Raw genomic sequence first — 17,234 nt, forward strand, 5'->3', positions numbered from 1 at the left:
TTCTCTCACCCACCTTTTATACAGTACCAGAAATGATGTCACAAGTGATGTTGGGGAAACACCCCATGCAATAATATATGAGGAGCCTGAACACACTATGAAAACGGCAAGCAGAATAACAATAAACAGACGTGGATACAATAATTAATATGAGGGCAATCGCGATACTTTTATACTTTTTAGTTTATGGTTTTTAGTTTATGGTTGACCTACACTGACCGACACTATCCTGCCTTGTGTTTTGTGCATGTTTAATTTTCTCTCTACTGTATTGCATGTCAATTATACAATAAATCATGAGGGATGTTTGATTCAAGGAATTATCAACTGTTGCAACGACAAAAAAAGACAAAAGGTGCAATGATGCATGACAACACAACATTGTGGATTAAACACATCTGTGAGTTCTTATGATGACAAAAAACAGCTAATTGAAAAGAGGATCATTTGTTGGATAATTGGCCAGTGCAAGATAACACCCATTTCATTAAAAACATGAATATGAATGTACTGTAAACGCACACACATACCAAACAGGTTGCTCCCATGTGGGATTCTAAGTAATAGTTCAAAAATAATATAATAATAATAATAATATTTTCAGTATTCATGTACTTAGACTGTGTAGGGGTGATACTAGGTATCAGTTGGGAGGTTATGAGATGTGCTACCATCTAGAGGACCATCACAGGCATAACATGATACTGTTTAAGAGGTAGTTGTAGAAAAAATAGTTGTTTTACTGTAATATGTAAATCTTTGCATTTTATTTTCTTAAAGATATTTTAGGTTCAACTTGTGAAAACAATTACTGCTCCTCACATTAATATTTCAGCATCTGGCTGAAATTGTTGTCTAAATTAAGTAAAAATACAAATGAACTTAAACAAGATTATGACTAAGGAGAATTGTCATTCTTTTATCTTAAGTTGACACTAAACAGTTTTCATACTATGAAAATGTACATTCAGTGCTCAGTATCTTTGCACAGTTCATTCTTTATCACTATACGGATATTTTCAAACTTAAAAACATAACTTTTATTGCAAATGTTTTATTTAACATTCATGAATCTCCTTTCTCTTTTGCTTTTGCTTGACCTGCAGGAAAAGACAACACATTCTCTGTCTCCTGCATGGCTTGTTGCATGTTACCAGAGAAATACAGAATGGATAACAAATCTTACTTTATGATCGTAAAGCCTTAATTTGATCAGCTCCGCAATACATTACTTTCCCATTGTCTGCCTGCAGGTCACTCAGGTCAACCTCACAACAACTCCACAACAGCAGCACCTTACTTTTCACTTAAAATCAAAGATGAACAAATGTTTGTATTGCTGTTTCTTGGCGCTGCAGCCTCCCCTCCTATTATCAAGTCCTGTTCAAACCATTGACCATTTTAAATCAAATGTAAAGCGACATCTTTTATTCTTGCTTCTTCAAAGCATGCAGCCCCATTGGTTCTTTTCATAAGACCCCTCTTAGTTTTTTTTTGAATGCCCTCTTACTACTTTGTGATCTGTTTTTGGTTCACTTCTGTTTCTCTTAGCTTACTGTTATCTCAATAGTGACGCTTTTTTAGAAAGGAAGTAAAAAAAAAAAAAGGTCAAAAATCTTTGTATGTTCAACTTTTAGAATGCTTGTAATTGGTCAAATATATTTGTTTGAATATGATTCCTCTTGTCGTAGTGAGGAAGCATTTGCACAAAGGTTCAGCATACTGTTATTATACGGTATTTACCAGATAGTGTGGCCTTTGGAAAAGAAGACTTACTTCCTGGTCTGAGTATTAAAGTTTGTAAAGTAGAACACATCAGCAGATACAGGACAACATTGTGTTTAACATGTTTTAAAGTTTTGAGTCATTACTTCTTTGACTTCTTCAGTTGTGTGCTGGTCATAAATAGAGAGCTACGGTAGCCTTTAGTTGTCATTGATGACCTTTGTTTGCCCTGAGCTTCGTTCCTTTGCCTTTTGACGTTTTTGACGAGGGTGCTGTTTTTGTATGTGTTTTCTCCGCATGTGTGTCTGTGGGTGTGGGATTTGTAATGCACAGACAGTGTTTGAATGCATGTGAGAGCTAAAAGGGTAAAATAACAGGGACCACTGTAAAACTCTGAGCAAAAACTGTATAAGCTGGTAGGCCTATAGATTTTTATTTTTGGTAGGGCAATTGCTGTACTTTAATCTTCTTAAGTTGTTTAAGGTAGACTGATTTCAATATGCCCTTTGTTTTATGCATGCTATATGTATTGCAGTACATTATACAATACACTGTAATGGAACATTTGATTTAATTGCTTTAAAGGGAATTGTTCAACTATGGAAGAGGAATGTGGTAAAACTGTGCAGTTTAAAAATCACCATTATTGTAGGGAAGTTAAACCGACATAAACATCTGGATTTCATTCTATATGTTACTCAATCTGTATTGATCAATTGAAATAAAGCTGGAGACAAATGGATTCAATAAGTGATTGAAAGGCTCAGGTTGATGCAATTATATTGATCCCCACCCCAACCCCAGTCAAAAACAACATACACTAAAATTTCTTAATTAGTGATAATACAAAAATATATAGCCTTAATATCTGTAAATGTACGTATTGTCCCAGCCTATTATTGCTACTAAATGAATGTAATGTTTTTGTATATCTTAACCTTTAAATTAATAATGTTATTGATTAATACTTTTTTGGGTGTATAAGTTGATAATCATTTTTCTTCAAAGAGGGCGCCTCTCCCCTTCTGTACCTCCGCTTCATGACGCTCCGGGCAGTCATGTGATCCAACCTGCTTCACTCAGATGCGTCAAGCGTCAGCAAGGAGGAAACAGGAAGTACTTTAATCCTAACTTCAAAGTAAAGGCATGATGTCATTTAGTCAATGATTAGCAAAAGTGAAGTGTAAACATATCTGATTGTCTTCAGATCAGATCATTCATTTAATTTTGCCTTGAAGTGTAAGCAATATTGAATGGTGTATGTCGCATTCTAATTGCTTCATGAGTCAGTACATTATAGGAAAAAAAAAAAGTTAAATAATTCAATAAAAGTTTGTATTTGATGTTAAACTACAGCTCCACACAGGTGTAGAAAACTCACAAAAAAGAACAATTATATGAGTTACATTCTACTGTTTAATGAAAAATATAATCTAATTTGTAATTATGTGTTCTATTTGAGTGCAGGCCAATAGTTAATGGTGGTATTGTAATGTGATGTTTTTTTAACAAAATATATGTTTGCAATTATAATGAATCTAAAATGGGAATTAATTCATAGCATTAACAAGAATACATATTTAAAATGCAATTTTATTTTAATGTATCAATACATTACTTTGTACCAATTGGATTATTCTGTTCAATAGTTTTTTCAGGAAGCAAAGTAACTAACATTTACTCAAGCACAAATAGACTCTTCTCAGTGTTAATTAAATACTTTTTGTATTTCAATTAATTATTGACTTTTGTAGTACTTTGTCTTTAATTTTTCTTTCCTAAAGGCAAGTACCAATATTTTTGATTAATATATGCCTAAGCGTTGTGTGTTTATATATTGTTAATTCTCTAAGAAATGTGATATTCAGCGAGTAAAATATATATATTGTTGGGTGGTTGTGTGTGTGTGTGTGTCTGCCTGTGTGCTGTGTAATGTAGTTTACTATTTAATATCATAGGAAGTCCACCAAGGTCACCAGTCTCCTTTACTTGACCAACATGATATGATATATCATATCAAGCAAAGGATGAGGATAAGGATAGAAGAGAGTTTCTTCCTATTCTGTGAATAGTGTCACATTTATTACATCTTGGTTTTAAACACTGTATAGCTCTTTTCATTGTAAATTCATATTTTACATACATTATTCTTGACTCTTGTCATACATATTTTCGCTTACTATTTTTACGAAATAGTTTCCTTCATTTCATTTTGAAATAAGAGACACACAATGAATTATTTTAAGCAAAAGGAAAAATATCTCTAAAATGTAATCCCAGATGTTTCACACTGTTTTAAGATTGACTCCATCTGGGCTTTATTGTGAAAGTTCCGACCGGAAGTTTGAATTCTCGTCTTGTTAGCTTGACAATGGTTCTTCGTTCCCAGGGTTCCGTGAGAGCCGTTTGCCCCACCCCACCTCTTCAACGCTATCTATCTCAATGTTCAATCCTCAGAGAGAAAAGGGGGCAAAAATAATTCAGATTACTCTGAATTATTTTTGCCCCCTTTTCTCTCTGAGGATTGAACATTGAGATAGATAGCGTTGAAGAGGTGGGGTGGGGCAAACGGCTCTCACGGAACCCTGGNGGGACGAGGAGTGGAGAAGAGAGACGAGACGAGGAGAGACGAGGAGTGGAGAGACGAGGAGAGGAGAGACGAGACGAGGAGAGACGAGACGAGGAGAGGAGTGGAGAGACGAGGAGAGGAGAGACGAGGAGAGACGAGGAGAGGAGTGGAGAGACGAGGAGAAACGAGGAGAGACGAGGAGAGGAGGGACGAGGAGTGGAGAGACGAGGAGAGACGAGGAGAGGAGAGACGAGGAGAGACGAGACGAGGAGAGACGAGGAGAGACGAGGAGAGACGAGACGAGGAGAGACGAGGAGAGGAGGGACGAGGAGTGGAGAAGAGAGACGAGGAGAGACGAGGAGAGGAGGGACGAGGAGTGGAGAGACGAGACGAGGAGAGGAGAGACGAGACGAGGAGAGACAAGACGAGGAGAGACGAGGAGTGGAGAGACGAGACGAGGAGTGGAGAGACGAGACGAGGAGAGGAGAGACGAGGAGAAAAAAAAAAGACAAAAAAATAAAAACTTCCACGCGCTCACATTATGCTGGCCCACGTGCCTTAGCACCGCTGCTATGACTCCATCCTAGGGGAAACACTGCTACTACATTTATCTGTTCGCTGGCGTTACTTGTTTGTTTTCAGATTTTACGTTAAAAAAAACACACGATTAATTACACAATATGCAAGGGATACACTGTACAATGCAATAGCTTATTAAAGGTAATATAATTTTTTTCGGTTGAAGTTTAAACAAAAAAACAACAATAATATTCAAAGTTGGCAACCATCATATAAAAACACCAACCTCCGATTTCGGCCACTTGGCCTTTCACCTCATAATTTAGGTATTTTTGGAGCATTTTCATAGTTTCACTGTCGGATGCATGCTTTGATCTGGCACCTGAAAACGACCTTTTATAGACTTGACAAAACCCAAAAATACAGCAACATTTGAAAATCCAAGCAGAAATCATCACCACACCCCTTTAGAGGGTTAAAAGTGACGATTGAGAGGATTAATTGTTTGTATAAATCTATTATTGTATTCTATTAACATTTCTTAAATCATGAGTTTGGATTGTTACCTCTTACAAAGAAACATTGTCTGTTTCAGATGTCCTTAAGCAGGTTCACCAAAGAGTGAGTGTCGCACTGAAATTCTCAGATGGTTTCATTTAAATTATTGTTGCTCAATATTCCACCAGAAAAGCTAAATATCAAAGTAAATATGAAGGGCCCAAGCCAGTTGGGAACAACTGGACTAAACTTCCTAACTTTACATAAAGTAATTCAAACTAACTGCCGCGATCAGCTACCAATGTCATGTTACAAAAAAAATGTATAGACCATTATTATAATATCATACTCTAATAACATGGTACTCACATTTTCCTGCAGAATATGGACTTTTAATACATTTTGCTGGAAGAATGCATGTACTTTCAAATACAGACTTTGACTTGTCATAGATAAGGGTACTTATAAGGGGTCAGAGAACTTCTTCCACCAATGCATAAAGTGACATAATAAAAACACATCTACCTCAAACATGCAATGTACACAAGAGAGAGAGTGGGCGAGACTCCGCCCTCCATGAGCTCTGGCTCCATGTGACCACTGCATGCCTTATAGCAGAGGCAGGCCTGACTGAGATCAAAAGGTGGATAAGAAAAAAATACCAGAAAGGAAGAGTTTGGAAACCGGGAAGGGAGAACAGGGCCAAGGGAGATTCACAGCGCTGAAGATGTTTTGGGAAAAAATATCATATCTCAGCCTTTGTGACAAATAATTTCAATACACACAACAAAACCACATTGACAAGGGTCAGCAGGGCGAGGACGAAATCGCCAAAGACACGCAAACCACCAGGTCGGTGTCTTAGGTGTTTGGCCATACTGCTAAACAGACTGCAACCTAACTGAAAAGTCTAGAGTACACTTTTGCAACTGCTCAAGCAGAATGCAACAAAGCAAAAGGGAGAGTAAACTAATCAAGAAAAAATTCTCTCTGTGTGCTGAAAAGAAATCTGATGTTTTGATATGGCCCTGACTCTATAAATGTGAAACAAAGAAGTGGATCGGACTGAGACACACGACAGCAATGCAGTCAATTAGCAACAAGAGGCGTTCATGCTCACGTACAGAACAACGGAAAGACCAAAGATGAATGAAGACAAAGGCAGTGGGAGGAGAGGGTAAATTAGGAGGCGGGTATTTGTTTGGGTGTTGAGTTTAAATATCTTTCTCCAGAGTTGCTGACTCCACGTTAAAAAGATAAATCTGGTGATAAACTATATTTGTATTATTTTCAATAAATCCGATGAGAAGATCCTGTGTGCAAACTCCATGGCAATCCATCCAAATACTTGTGGACGTGTTGCCATCACCAGCACTACACGGTGCCATAAAATGAGCCACATGTACGCACACTGTAGTTTATCCACTAAGCTGTAACGCACTAGTAAGAACAGACACACGTTTGCACTCAAAGTGACCACATACCAAAACAACCAAATGTCCCACAATGTCAGTATAAGTGTAAAGAGACACAGAGAGAAAAATGAAGCATGTCTTTGTGTCGTCCTTCATTTATATTCATGTGTGACTGCACAGTATGTATGGAAGTAAAACAAAGGGATATAACAGGAGATATTTGAAAACATAGAGACTTACTACTGAGCGCAGTCGATGAGTTGATATTCGTTAGACCTATCCCAGCAGAACCGCACACCCTCGTCCTGCCAGAGGAACTTTGCATGGTCATAAAACTCCTGGAAAGAGAAAGAGGGGTCTGGATTAACGACATACCACATCTACAAATAACTGTGAGTCAGAACCTCGGTTTAGCATCCCTGAAATAAAGATGTGAAATCATAAAAAGATCTAAAAGAAAAGAGTGACCAGAACAAGAATCTGATAGAGCAAGTCTTTAATGTTTCTCTATACCACTAGTAGAGATGTAGAGGAGCGCTACTTGGCAGTTGGCACGTCACGTAAATTGTTTTCTAAAAAGTGCACAATGTCATTTCCAGAGGGTTTATTTGAAAAACAGAAAATTATTTAGAAAGGATCTAGATAATTAATAATCTTTTGATTTGTTTTTGTAAACACAAAAATGCCAAAAAACATCTTGTTTAAGTTTCTCAAATGTGAAGAATGAATGCTTTTATTTGACCTAAATGACAGAAAACCGAATGTATTTGTCTTATTTAATATCAGGGGAAAACTAATATTTCTATTAAATAAGTCACATTGGGCTGTGGAAACTAATAAGAAGGCATTTGTCAGTATTTTCTAATATTTTGAAGAGAAAAAAAGGTTAGAAAATTAATCAATAGGAAAAATAGGAAAAAGACTAAAAGTGTTAAAACGTCGTGGATGATCTGACGTAACCTATATTGGATGCAGTACATAATTAGTGACGGTAATTTAGGAAAAGGATGTGGAATAATTGGATATATATGTCTATGGTTTAAAACAGTATTTCCCGTCCGACTCTCTAAAAACGTTTAGGGACGGATGTAGGGAGGCAGAGATTCTCCCTGGATTAGTGCGTAGTTGAAGGCCGGCTCGAGGAGGAGCAGCAGATGAGCGGGCTCTGACAGAGGCAGGAAACAGAAAGGTTCAGAGAGTTCATGAAGAAATGGAGAGCTTTGTACGGACACAAGGCTCGGCTGTCACCACACAGGGGCCTATCTCCTCACTACGATCTGCAGTGGGCCACATACAACACGCTCAGGCACAAATAAGCCATTATGTGTCATTCTCACTGTAGAGTCTTAAAAAATACTTAGTGTAACTGAGAGTAGGCAGGTTCTGCTGAACACCACAGCACTGAGGGATACAAAGGAGTTCGGGGAAGAAGATGGCTGACATTGGATCAGATATTAGTACATGAATATTAATGATTCATTTGCATTTAGAGGGTAAAATACAAGAGGTACAAAGAGTTTGGTTTACTGACATAGCTTTCATGTTAAGGAAATGCAAGCTGATCAATGGGCTTATAAACAAGTAAACCGAGTAGTTCCCATCTGTGTTCTTTTTGATGTCCTTATTTCCTTTTTCATTTGAGATAAATATCCGATTCTAGCCAAAAACAAAGAGTACCAATACTACAAAAGCTTTCCTGGTTCATTTAAAGACTAGAAGCTGATAAGTAGTAAATGGTAAACAGCTTTAATGCAATGCCATTTTTATATAGATTGACTAATGGAGTATGTGATTTATTGTTTCAGTTCCATTGAGAGCTGAAGTTCACAAGTTATTAAAGACATTTGCTCAACTTTTGCTGGTTCAAGCTTTCTTGTATGAGATCAGAAAACATATAATATACATTTAGACAATTTTCCATCAGTTACTCTTTGTGTTTACCAATCCACATGTAGTCATGCTACAACTCAGAGAAAAGGAGAAAACAAATGTCACGATGCCTCTCATGGTGGTTGTGCAGCTCTGTGAGGACTTTAAGAAAAGTAAATGTTCGGAAGTGTAGACCTACTTTGAGATCCTGTGCTTTAAAGACAACCTGCAGAATTACGGTTTACTTTCTATGAAATGGGATTCATAAAAAGAACAAATGTAGCAATCTACCAGGAGACATATTCGAGGTATCATATCACTTATATTGTAAGCAAAAAGTTACACATTGCGGTGTATGTGATTTGTTCTTTTTTGTGATTTAAAATATTTCTGGACTTTAAGTCTTTTTGACCAAGGTTATGCATTTAAAGTGCGTCCAAAACTACGTGTCTCTGTTCATACAACATCTCCTTCATGTCTGTGCGTTCATGTTGCTGTTGTTCTCCTTTTTTCCTGCTGAACAGTTATTTGTAGAGTTTATCCTAATAGAAATTGAGGACTTGTAAGAACAGAGGGTGTCATTAAAATGGTAAAGCCATGCAAGGCACATTTGAAAGTAAATACAATGAACTTGTCTACAATAACTTGTCCCAGGCTAATCCCTTTCATTATAAACATTTGAGTAGAAAAACATTTGTGTTACGTTTTTTGAGAATAATAACTACCAGGATTACTGATTCGAAACAAAGCTCCAAAGGAAATCAAGACTTTGGATATCCAATCCAGGCTTTGTGCTTATTTTCTCTCCCTCTCTTCCTCCTCTGCTGAAGGCAGATTCAACCAGTCCAACTGGTTTCCAGTGTGCCCTAAGGCCAGACGAGGGGGGGAGGGGGAGGAGGAGGAGAGCCTATAAAAGTGTTCTACTGTATTCTCCTTCCTGAACAACCACTCATTCACTTCAATGGACAGAATAGATAGCCTTCTGGGAACTTCATAAAACATTACTTTAGGTAACCAGCTATCATTGTGCACCCTCCACACCCCTACATGAAAAACAATCAGATCAAAGTGTGATCCTGGGCTCCCCCTCTTCAATGAGGGACTGACTGACAGCCTGGAGAAAGGGTCAGCTTGAGTTAGGCCCGCATAATAAATGAGCCGTGAACCAAGTAACAAAGACAATATCAGGAGACTTTATTTTGCTTACACACAAATACACTCTCTCTTCCCTGGAAAGTCAGCTGCTGAAAACAATTCCATGCCATGGAAACAACCAGTTTAAACACTGAGGCTATCGTGGTGGAAAAACACAGGGAGAGACGCAGTGTTCTTCCTTTAGATGTACAATTGTTTTATGACTTGAAAGAGATTTCCTGGTAATCAATAAAGCTACTATAAAAAAAAACCTTTGATCTTGATTTTAAATAAATCATCAGTTTGATCAATCGTGTTTCTCTGAATGCTGGTTATAGACAGAACACGTATGATCTTTAATCCTTCTCCATTAATCTGTTGATTCTTTTCTCAATTACTTTGTTCATCACAATTTCATTAAGTACAACATGAGTTATTTAATGACCCTGTTTTGTTGGACCAGTAGTCCATCAAGTCAGAACTGTTTTTTAAATGATACGAAGCAGAGAAAAGCAGAAGAACTTTTCCTATATTTCGGGACTTTTCAGCAATTGTTGCTTGAAAATGACTTAACTATTTAATGAATAATCACATTTGCCACAGATTATTTTTCTGTTTATCAAAGGGTGTATAAATGATGGTTTCATCTTAACTTTAAGGTTCCTCATACCCAGTTATGGCCTTTTTTTTTTATACCATATTTACGTGTCTCTAAGAGGCTCAGGCGGGACCTCCTCTGAGCCTCTGTGCTCCTGGGGGACGGGTCCCTCTGGACACACTTAGAGTTATTATTACAGACAATCAGTGTTAATGGGAGGCGTGGATCTCTCAGGTGAGAGGCTCATTCAATCGACAGCCTCCCCAGCGTAAGCACACCTGCTAATGAGTGAATCACTGCGCAAACACACGCTGCTGCCAGGGGAGGCACCTGCCGCACCCCCCGCCCGGGACCTGCTTGGCAGGCCTGATGTGACTTTAATAGCAGCTATGACACATAGACCTAAATATTTATGAAAAACCAAACATAGAAATGAAAGCTGATTTGCATTATCAGCTTGATATCTTGCAGGGACAATATGCAGACAAATCAGGCTGGGATTAAGATTTGCCTCTGTGTAAAGTCTTGATTCTTAACCTTTTAACTAGAGGCTGCAACTCATCTATCATTTCTATTATTAAATAATGTAATTATTTGTACTGTTTACTGTTTAAAAATTAAGCGAAAAATGCATATCACAATTTCCAAGAGCACATGAATACATATTTAAATGTCTAATGAATAGTCCAAAAACCAACACATGTAATATTTTAATATCAGTGATGAAAGCTTTGGCATTTTTTGATAATACATAAATAATTTGTTCTTGTTGTTAATTATCAAAATTGTTTCCAAATACTGCCTCTGATACTGATGATAAGATGTAATAATGTGATATCACAACCTGTGCAAGGCCATCCAGATGACATTAGACTAACAAGGTTTTTAGTGTAAAATGTGACAGACAAACTAGTACAGAAGTCAGAGTGGGTAGATCCCAAGGAGGTCAAGTGAAACTTACTGAAGGAAACTCAAAATCCTTCCGGTTGACTTGGTGCATGACATACTCGATTCGGGACTGGTTTGCAGGACAGGCTAACTTGCATGGCGGTGTGAGCGTGATCATGGCAGCAATGATCGTCTGAATGGAGAGAAAAAGAACCAAACTTAATACAATGATTTATTATGACTCAGAGTACATTGTGAACTCCAGGAATTAACTTTTTTGTCTCAGCGCTCAGTCTTGTTTCATACTTTTTAAACATATTCGTACATATCATTTCAAAGGAATCAAAAGATCAATGACTTACCTCTATAGCTTCTTTAATGTTGTTTTTAATATCATGGATTTTCTGTTTTTTCTCCCTGTGAAGAACGAAGACATTTGTTTTATTTATACAAAAGCATAAATTGAAAGAATGTTTCAACTTTATTCAACGTGATTCAATGTTAACAGTCAACACAGTTCATGACTTTGATCAATTCTAATTAAACATATTATTATTATCAATGGTTACTAGGTATATATTATTTCAGTCACTAATATGGATCATGCATCTGTTCAGGAAAAATCATATTTTTATCTGATACCAGACGAGAACAGCATTTATGAAACAGAGTGGGGGTGTGGAGGACAACATGGACTTTAAGGGGACATTTGAGGTGTTTTGAAGTCTAATATTAACTACAATCTACTATGAGCACAAAGTATGATCCAAAGCTTTAGCAAATAATATGTTGTTGTCCATTTATTGTTGTATATTTTAAACCCTTCTTTTATATTGTTCCTTTTTTACTGTAAATTATTATTGGAGGATAATTACAGAGTTGGACATCTCCGTATTAATAACCAAGTACCATAAAATAAAACATTTAACATATATTTCTGTAATTACTAGTGGTGCTTTAATTACAGAAGACATTTAAAACTTTAAAATATCAGAATTATCAATAATCATGATATAATAATCTAAATGCAACAGAAAATCTGTCATTCGACAGAGCTTAAAAGTCCAGTTTCACAGAAAGCAACTCCTTTATCTAATATATATGACTTTGCTCTGGTCGTTATAATCAGAATCAGATACAAAAATAACCCACGGTGGAAAACCTGTGATGGAAGGAATTCACTTATCAATCTGATAATTGTGCTGTATTGTTTTGGGATAAACTCTTTAAAAAGGAACCTTTTCAGACAAAGGTTTTGTTGGTTTATCGAAATAGAAAATATTTTGATAATAATTGCCGCTTCTCCAATGTGAATTTCTTTGCCCTTTCTACGTGAATATTTTTGCTGGTCAGAGAAAACAAGCAACAACTGCGGATGTCACCTTGTGATCCAGGAAACTATGAAGGGCCTCTTCCATATTTGATTAACCAAGTGATTAATAAGTAAATACAATAAACAGTAGATTCACCAATAATTAAATGAATTGTTACCGGAAACCCTATTATATATATTTTTTTGTATTTTTCTCACAATAAATAGAGATGCACAGATAAATTAAAACTTGGTGTTCTGGTTCTTAGCATATACAATGATGTACTTATAAAATGTTATATATTAAACGTATAATGACTGTATGTTTGTTGGTTTGTTACCAACATTATGGGAAAACTACTGGTCCGATTTGAATGAAACTTGGCAGAAGTTGTAGTGTGAGAGAACTGATACCTTTTTACAGCCGATCAAAACGTCTGTGCTCTCCTTGTGCCATTTCAGTTTGTTCTGGCTACACTGTAAAACGTTCTTAAGTCAGGGGAACCAGTGATACCTCCTTAAAATGTTTGATTTTGGAAGAAAATGGCTAAGAACTGATTAGAATCTGATTATTCCCTCAAGGAGAAGTTTGAACTTTGGAAGAGTGGATTCATGGAGCTTCCCTTGGCTCCTTGTTGCTTTTCTCAGACTGACGGAGAGAGAGTAAGACTACATTCCTCACACTGCCGTTCTCACCCTCATCCCTCCCATTTATCTCCCCCTCCTCATCTTCCTCATCCTCCCAGCACCTTGCACTGGGAGGGGAAACCTGGCCAGGGGAACTCCTCCGGCCCAAAGAGAGAAACAAAACCCCCGGAGCTACTGTAAACCGGGGGGGGGGGGTCATTATAGGAGAGCGTCTGTCAGGAGCATGTGTTCGCCATGACCCAAAAATAATCACATGATGATGCTCATACCCAAAAAAAACCTTTCTAGGAAAGCGATTATTAAGATTAGAAAAATGTGACAATTGTTTCCATTGCATCAACTAGGGATTGAGTTTTAGGAAATTCACAAAACAGGGCGGCTTTAAAAAGCCCAGGGTAATGTTTCCATGAATGAAGGATAAATATATAAAAAACCTCTGGTGCTACTAGTGAGCTCCACAAAAAAAAAGGCTAAAGTTGGCAACTTTTCTTATAGTAGAAATCTATATCAATGTCCCGTTAAACAATAAGAGGAAATGTACTTTTATTCTCTCTGGCTGAGGATAAAAGTTGCTCGTTTATATCGCAGGAAAGTATTTATATTTTTCTTTGTTGTACTGACAACTGATAGCACTTTTAAAAGTTTCATATAAAATACTTTAAAATGTCTATATGTTTGACAATCAGTACAGAACATGAAAATGTTCAACAAAGGTGATACTTATTATTATTATTTTCTCAAATAGTCATTTAGTCTACATAATATTGGAAATTCATTAAAAAAAAAAACCCATCATAATTTCATCATAAATATCTTGGGCTTTTTTTACCGACAATTTTATTTACTGAGATTTCAGCTAAATAGATACAATAGAAAGCAACTGAGAACATTGAGTCCTCACATTTGAGAAGCTGCAACCAGAGAATATTTCCTGATACACACTCTTGATGAATACCTAAAGATATTCATAAATTATCAAAAATACTGGCAATTAATAGAAAATAATACATTATTTTCCAGTAATTGCTTTTAAAAGTCATGTTGTTGTTATGCTTTGTCCAGATGTCGATTACAATTAATTACAATTAACAAAGAGATAATTTTCCACCTTGTTGGGAACCAAGCTCTAAACTAACTTTGCATGCAGGTCCATTTCAGTACCTATCAACCTTCCTATCACTTGTCAATGCAAAATACCCAAAACATCATCACTTTATCAAGGTATTTGGGCAACAAGTATGTCCGAGTCACCCAATCACCCCCAATAATTAACTAGTTTAACATTGAAATATATGTGTCACAAAGAAAACATGGGGGGAGACCACTTACTCTGCATTGAAGCCATTGACGTGCAATATTCGCATCTGTTTGACTATCGTGCTTTTCCCGGATTCACCGGCCCCTGAAAGCAGAAAGAAAGGAAAATAAGTCAGAGATGTTTATCAAGAGGTGAACAAACTCCTTCAAAGGGCCCAAACTAAAACATCAATAATGGAGATCCATCTGAAACTAGACAATGATTGTTTGAAGCGTATCACCAGATTTGTGAAAGTTTATGCTGCAGATACTCTTCAGATAAAGGTTGAACATGGTAAGCTTATGAAATACAAGACATTGGTGAATATTAAACAACTAGTTCCCAACTTTTTTAGAAGTGCGTGGATGTCACATTTCTCAAATTGGGATTTAAAACAAAAACCTTAAAGTGGAAATAGGCATATTTTTTTGCTTTATCTTATTACAGGGTAAATGTTTTTTGCACAATGTCATATCTATACGTTAATGAGTCCTTCTTTGTCTAGTTTGGTTGCTTATAAGCCTCGCTCTCACTATGTAATTCTGTTTGCAGTTTGGTGGCATCATCTAACATCGGTGGCATAAAGCTTAGTGGTTGTGTCTCGTTGCAGTGAGGGAGAGTTGTCTACTGCCACTTTAAGAACATTTTGGTGACAGTAAGTCTACACTTTCACTTAGACATTAGAGGTTAATTGAACAATGTTGTATCGGTACTCTTATGGAGGTAAAGGATCTTCGTCACCTCTGCATTCAGGACTAATCAGAGATACATTAGCTCTATTTTAAATTTGTTTTATTGAGGAGAAGTAAGATCTCATCAAGCCCTAATAAATCATTTTAAGAATAGAGAAGATGTAATTTTCTAAAATGATGGCATTATAAAATACGAACATGCATGTTCACAATGAAAAACACATTGTCCTAACAAACTTAAATTGAAAGAAGCCAGGCCATAACATCTCCTGGAAACAAGGAACTAGGCTGCAGGCCTGCCATTTAGAGCCCGAGAGCAAGTGTACAAATCAAGGATCCATTTCAGATTAGAAAGAGCAGGACAGTGTTTAAAGGGAAGCTAGTAATCCTAATAGTAATCCTAATTTGCTCTCCGTACTGAAAGAGGCTTGGCAGGATACTAGCCCTGGCCTTGAGGTTCAGACTGTATCATGATGACATGGAGGCCTGGATGATAAAGCCAGAAATAGCATCATCAAATAAAAAATAGTCCACTTTTTTAACGACTGATTAGAATATCCATTTTCAGAATAGCTAGTGAGGAGAGGATTATGCGAAAAGGTGAGCATGGAGTGTGACAAACAGCACCAAAAATGGAGCCTAAGTATAGACCTTAATGACTCAAGGTGAATATACACTAACACACATTTTGCAATGTGCTGTCCGGTATATCTAAAAAAAATTATTAGTGTGACCTCCATGCTGCCTTTACACAAATACTGTCTGTCTGTCCACGATCTCTCACATGTTCTATAATGATTCTCCATGAGAAGCCATGAATGCACCAGACAGGCCTGCTTTTCAACTGTCCTGTGTCAAGACAATGTAAAAACCTGGTGTAGAGACATCATGTCATTGCATCATATAGTGTCATAGCCTGTGAAACATGTTTTTCTATTTACATGGTTACATCAGTGGTTACATTTGTATTTAGACAGGTGTTTTCTTCTGTGTGGGTGCAACAATTGGGTACAAAATGCGACAAATATTGAACAGACACATATGCAATAATGATGACATTTTAGAAAACCTACCTAATAGTAGTAGCCGGTGAGTGGCTCGGTATATCTGTTTGTCTTTTTGGAGCTGCTTCTCTATCTTTTTGTTGGCTTCCCTCTGTGCCTTCTCCTCATTTCGTTGGTCTTCAGTCTTACTATTGCCAAGACAGCCCATCTTCCCAAAAAAAACCAGTGATAGGTTCAGGGGGAGGCAGGGTGGGTGTTTTGGTAGGTAGGTGTAGGAAGGGAGGAAGGAGGGAGGGTGTTGATCAGGAGAAAATCAATCAATCCTAAATTCCTAGACTGGCCCAACAGAGAAACACCTGGCTCAAAATGGGTGACATTTATGTTGCCAGATGAAAGAAGATGTTAGGTAGTAGGCGATGAGCCCCACCAGGCTTTGACACAATATGTATCCGATGGATGTGGCTATTTACTGGCAGGAGATCACTACATATAAAAAGCAGCAGAGCAACGATGCCGCCCTCTCAGTCGCTTGATTCCTCTGTTTTTCACTGTAAATCAGCAATGAAGTCATCAACATTGATATGAGAGAGTGGATTTGAATTTTCCAGCCCTGTAATGTACATGCATGAACGTCGGTGATCCGGTTTCCTTATAGCTGTTTTCAACGTATATGTTTAGATTTCTTAGCAAATGTCTCCTCTGGAGCCCATCTTCGGCAGATATCTCGCACTGCCATTCAATCCTTTTCCACACACAACACTATTTATCTCTATGATTTAAAATGAGTATTTTTGCAAATGTTGTTTGCAATCCAACTAACCAAAGCACATCAGAGGGCGGGTAACGTTACGGAGAACAATCGACTGTATACAAAGCGAGGTCAAAGCACTCTGGCAGGAACGGGTGGGTGGGATTGCCGATAGATAAGAGGTTACAAGTTAGGAGTTCTTTGTCCACGTTTTTATAAGTCTCATTGTGGCGTTTCTTTGTAAGACGAGAGGGCCGCAAGGTGCATCAGCTGGCCGGAGAGCGCCAATTTCATTTGCAGAACCTGTCCTGACCTCGT

At 37.3% G+C, this 17,234-nt stretch overlaps 1 protein-coding gene across 1 annotated transcript; it reads right to left on the reverse strand.

The window, feature by feature from the left end:
- Positions 1–4,854: 4,854 nt before the first annotated feature.
- On the reverse strand, positions 4,855–17,004 carry LOC104961554 (guanine nucleotide-binding protein G(s) subunit alpha-like). Its single transcript, XM_010789861.1, has 5 exons — positions 16,238–17,004; positions 14,505–14,577; positions 11,578–11,632; positions 11,289–11,408; positions 4,855–7,064 (listed from the first exon to the last, which is right to left on the reverse strand). Exons 1-5 carry the CDS (start codon positions 16,374–16,376, stop codon positions 6,966–6,968), a joined length of 486 nt encoding a protein of 161 aa, XP_010788163.1. The 5' UTR covers positions 16,377–17,004; the 3' UTR covers positions 4,855–6,965.
- Between the last annotated feature and the right edge of the window lie 230 nt (positions 17,005–17,234).

This window comes from Notothenia coriiceps, unplaced genomic scaffold (assembly GCF_000735185.1).
Source record: "Notothenia coriiceps isolate Sejong01 unplaced genomic scaffold, NC01 NC01_scaffold00033423, whole genome shotgun sequence".
NCBI lineage: Eukaryota > Metazoa > Chordata > Actinopteri > Perciformes > Nototheniidae > Notothenia > Notothenia coriiceps.

Coding starts and splice junctions, on each gene's coding strand:
- LOC104961554 (XM_010789861.1), bottom strand. CDS start 16,376: ATGGGCTGTCTTGGCAATAGTAAGACTGAAGACCAACGAAATGAGGAG. Junction 14,578..16,237: donor TCACCGGCTACTACTATTAG/GTAGGTTTTCTA, acceptor TTCTGCTTTCAG/GGGCCGGTGAATCCGGGAAA. Junction 11,633..14,504: donor GTCAATGGCTTCAATGCAGA/GTAAGTGGTCTC, acceptor CGTTCTTCACAG/GGAGAAAAAACAGAAAATCC.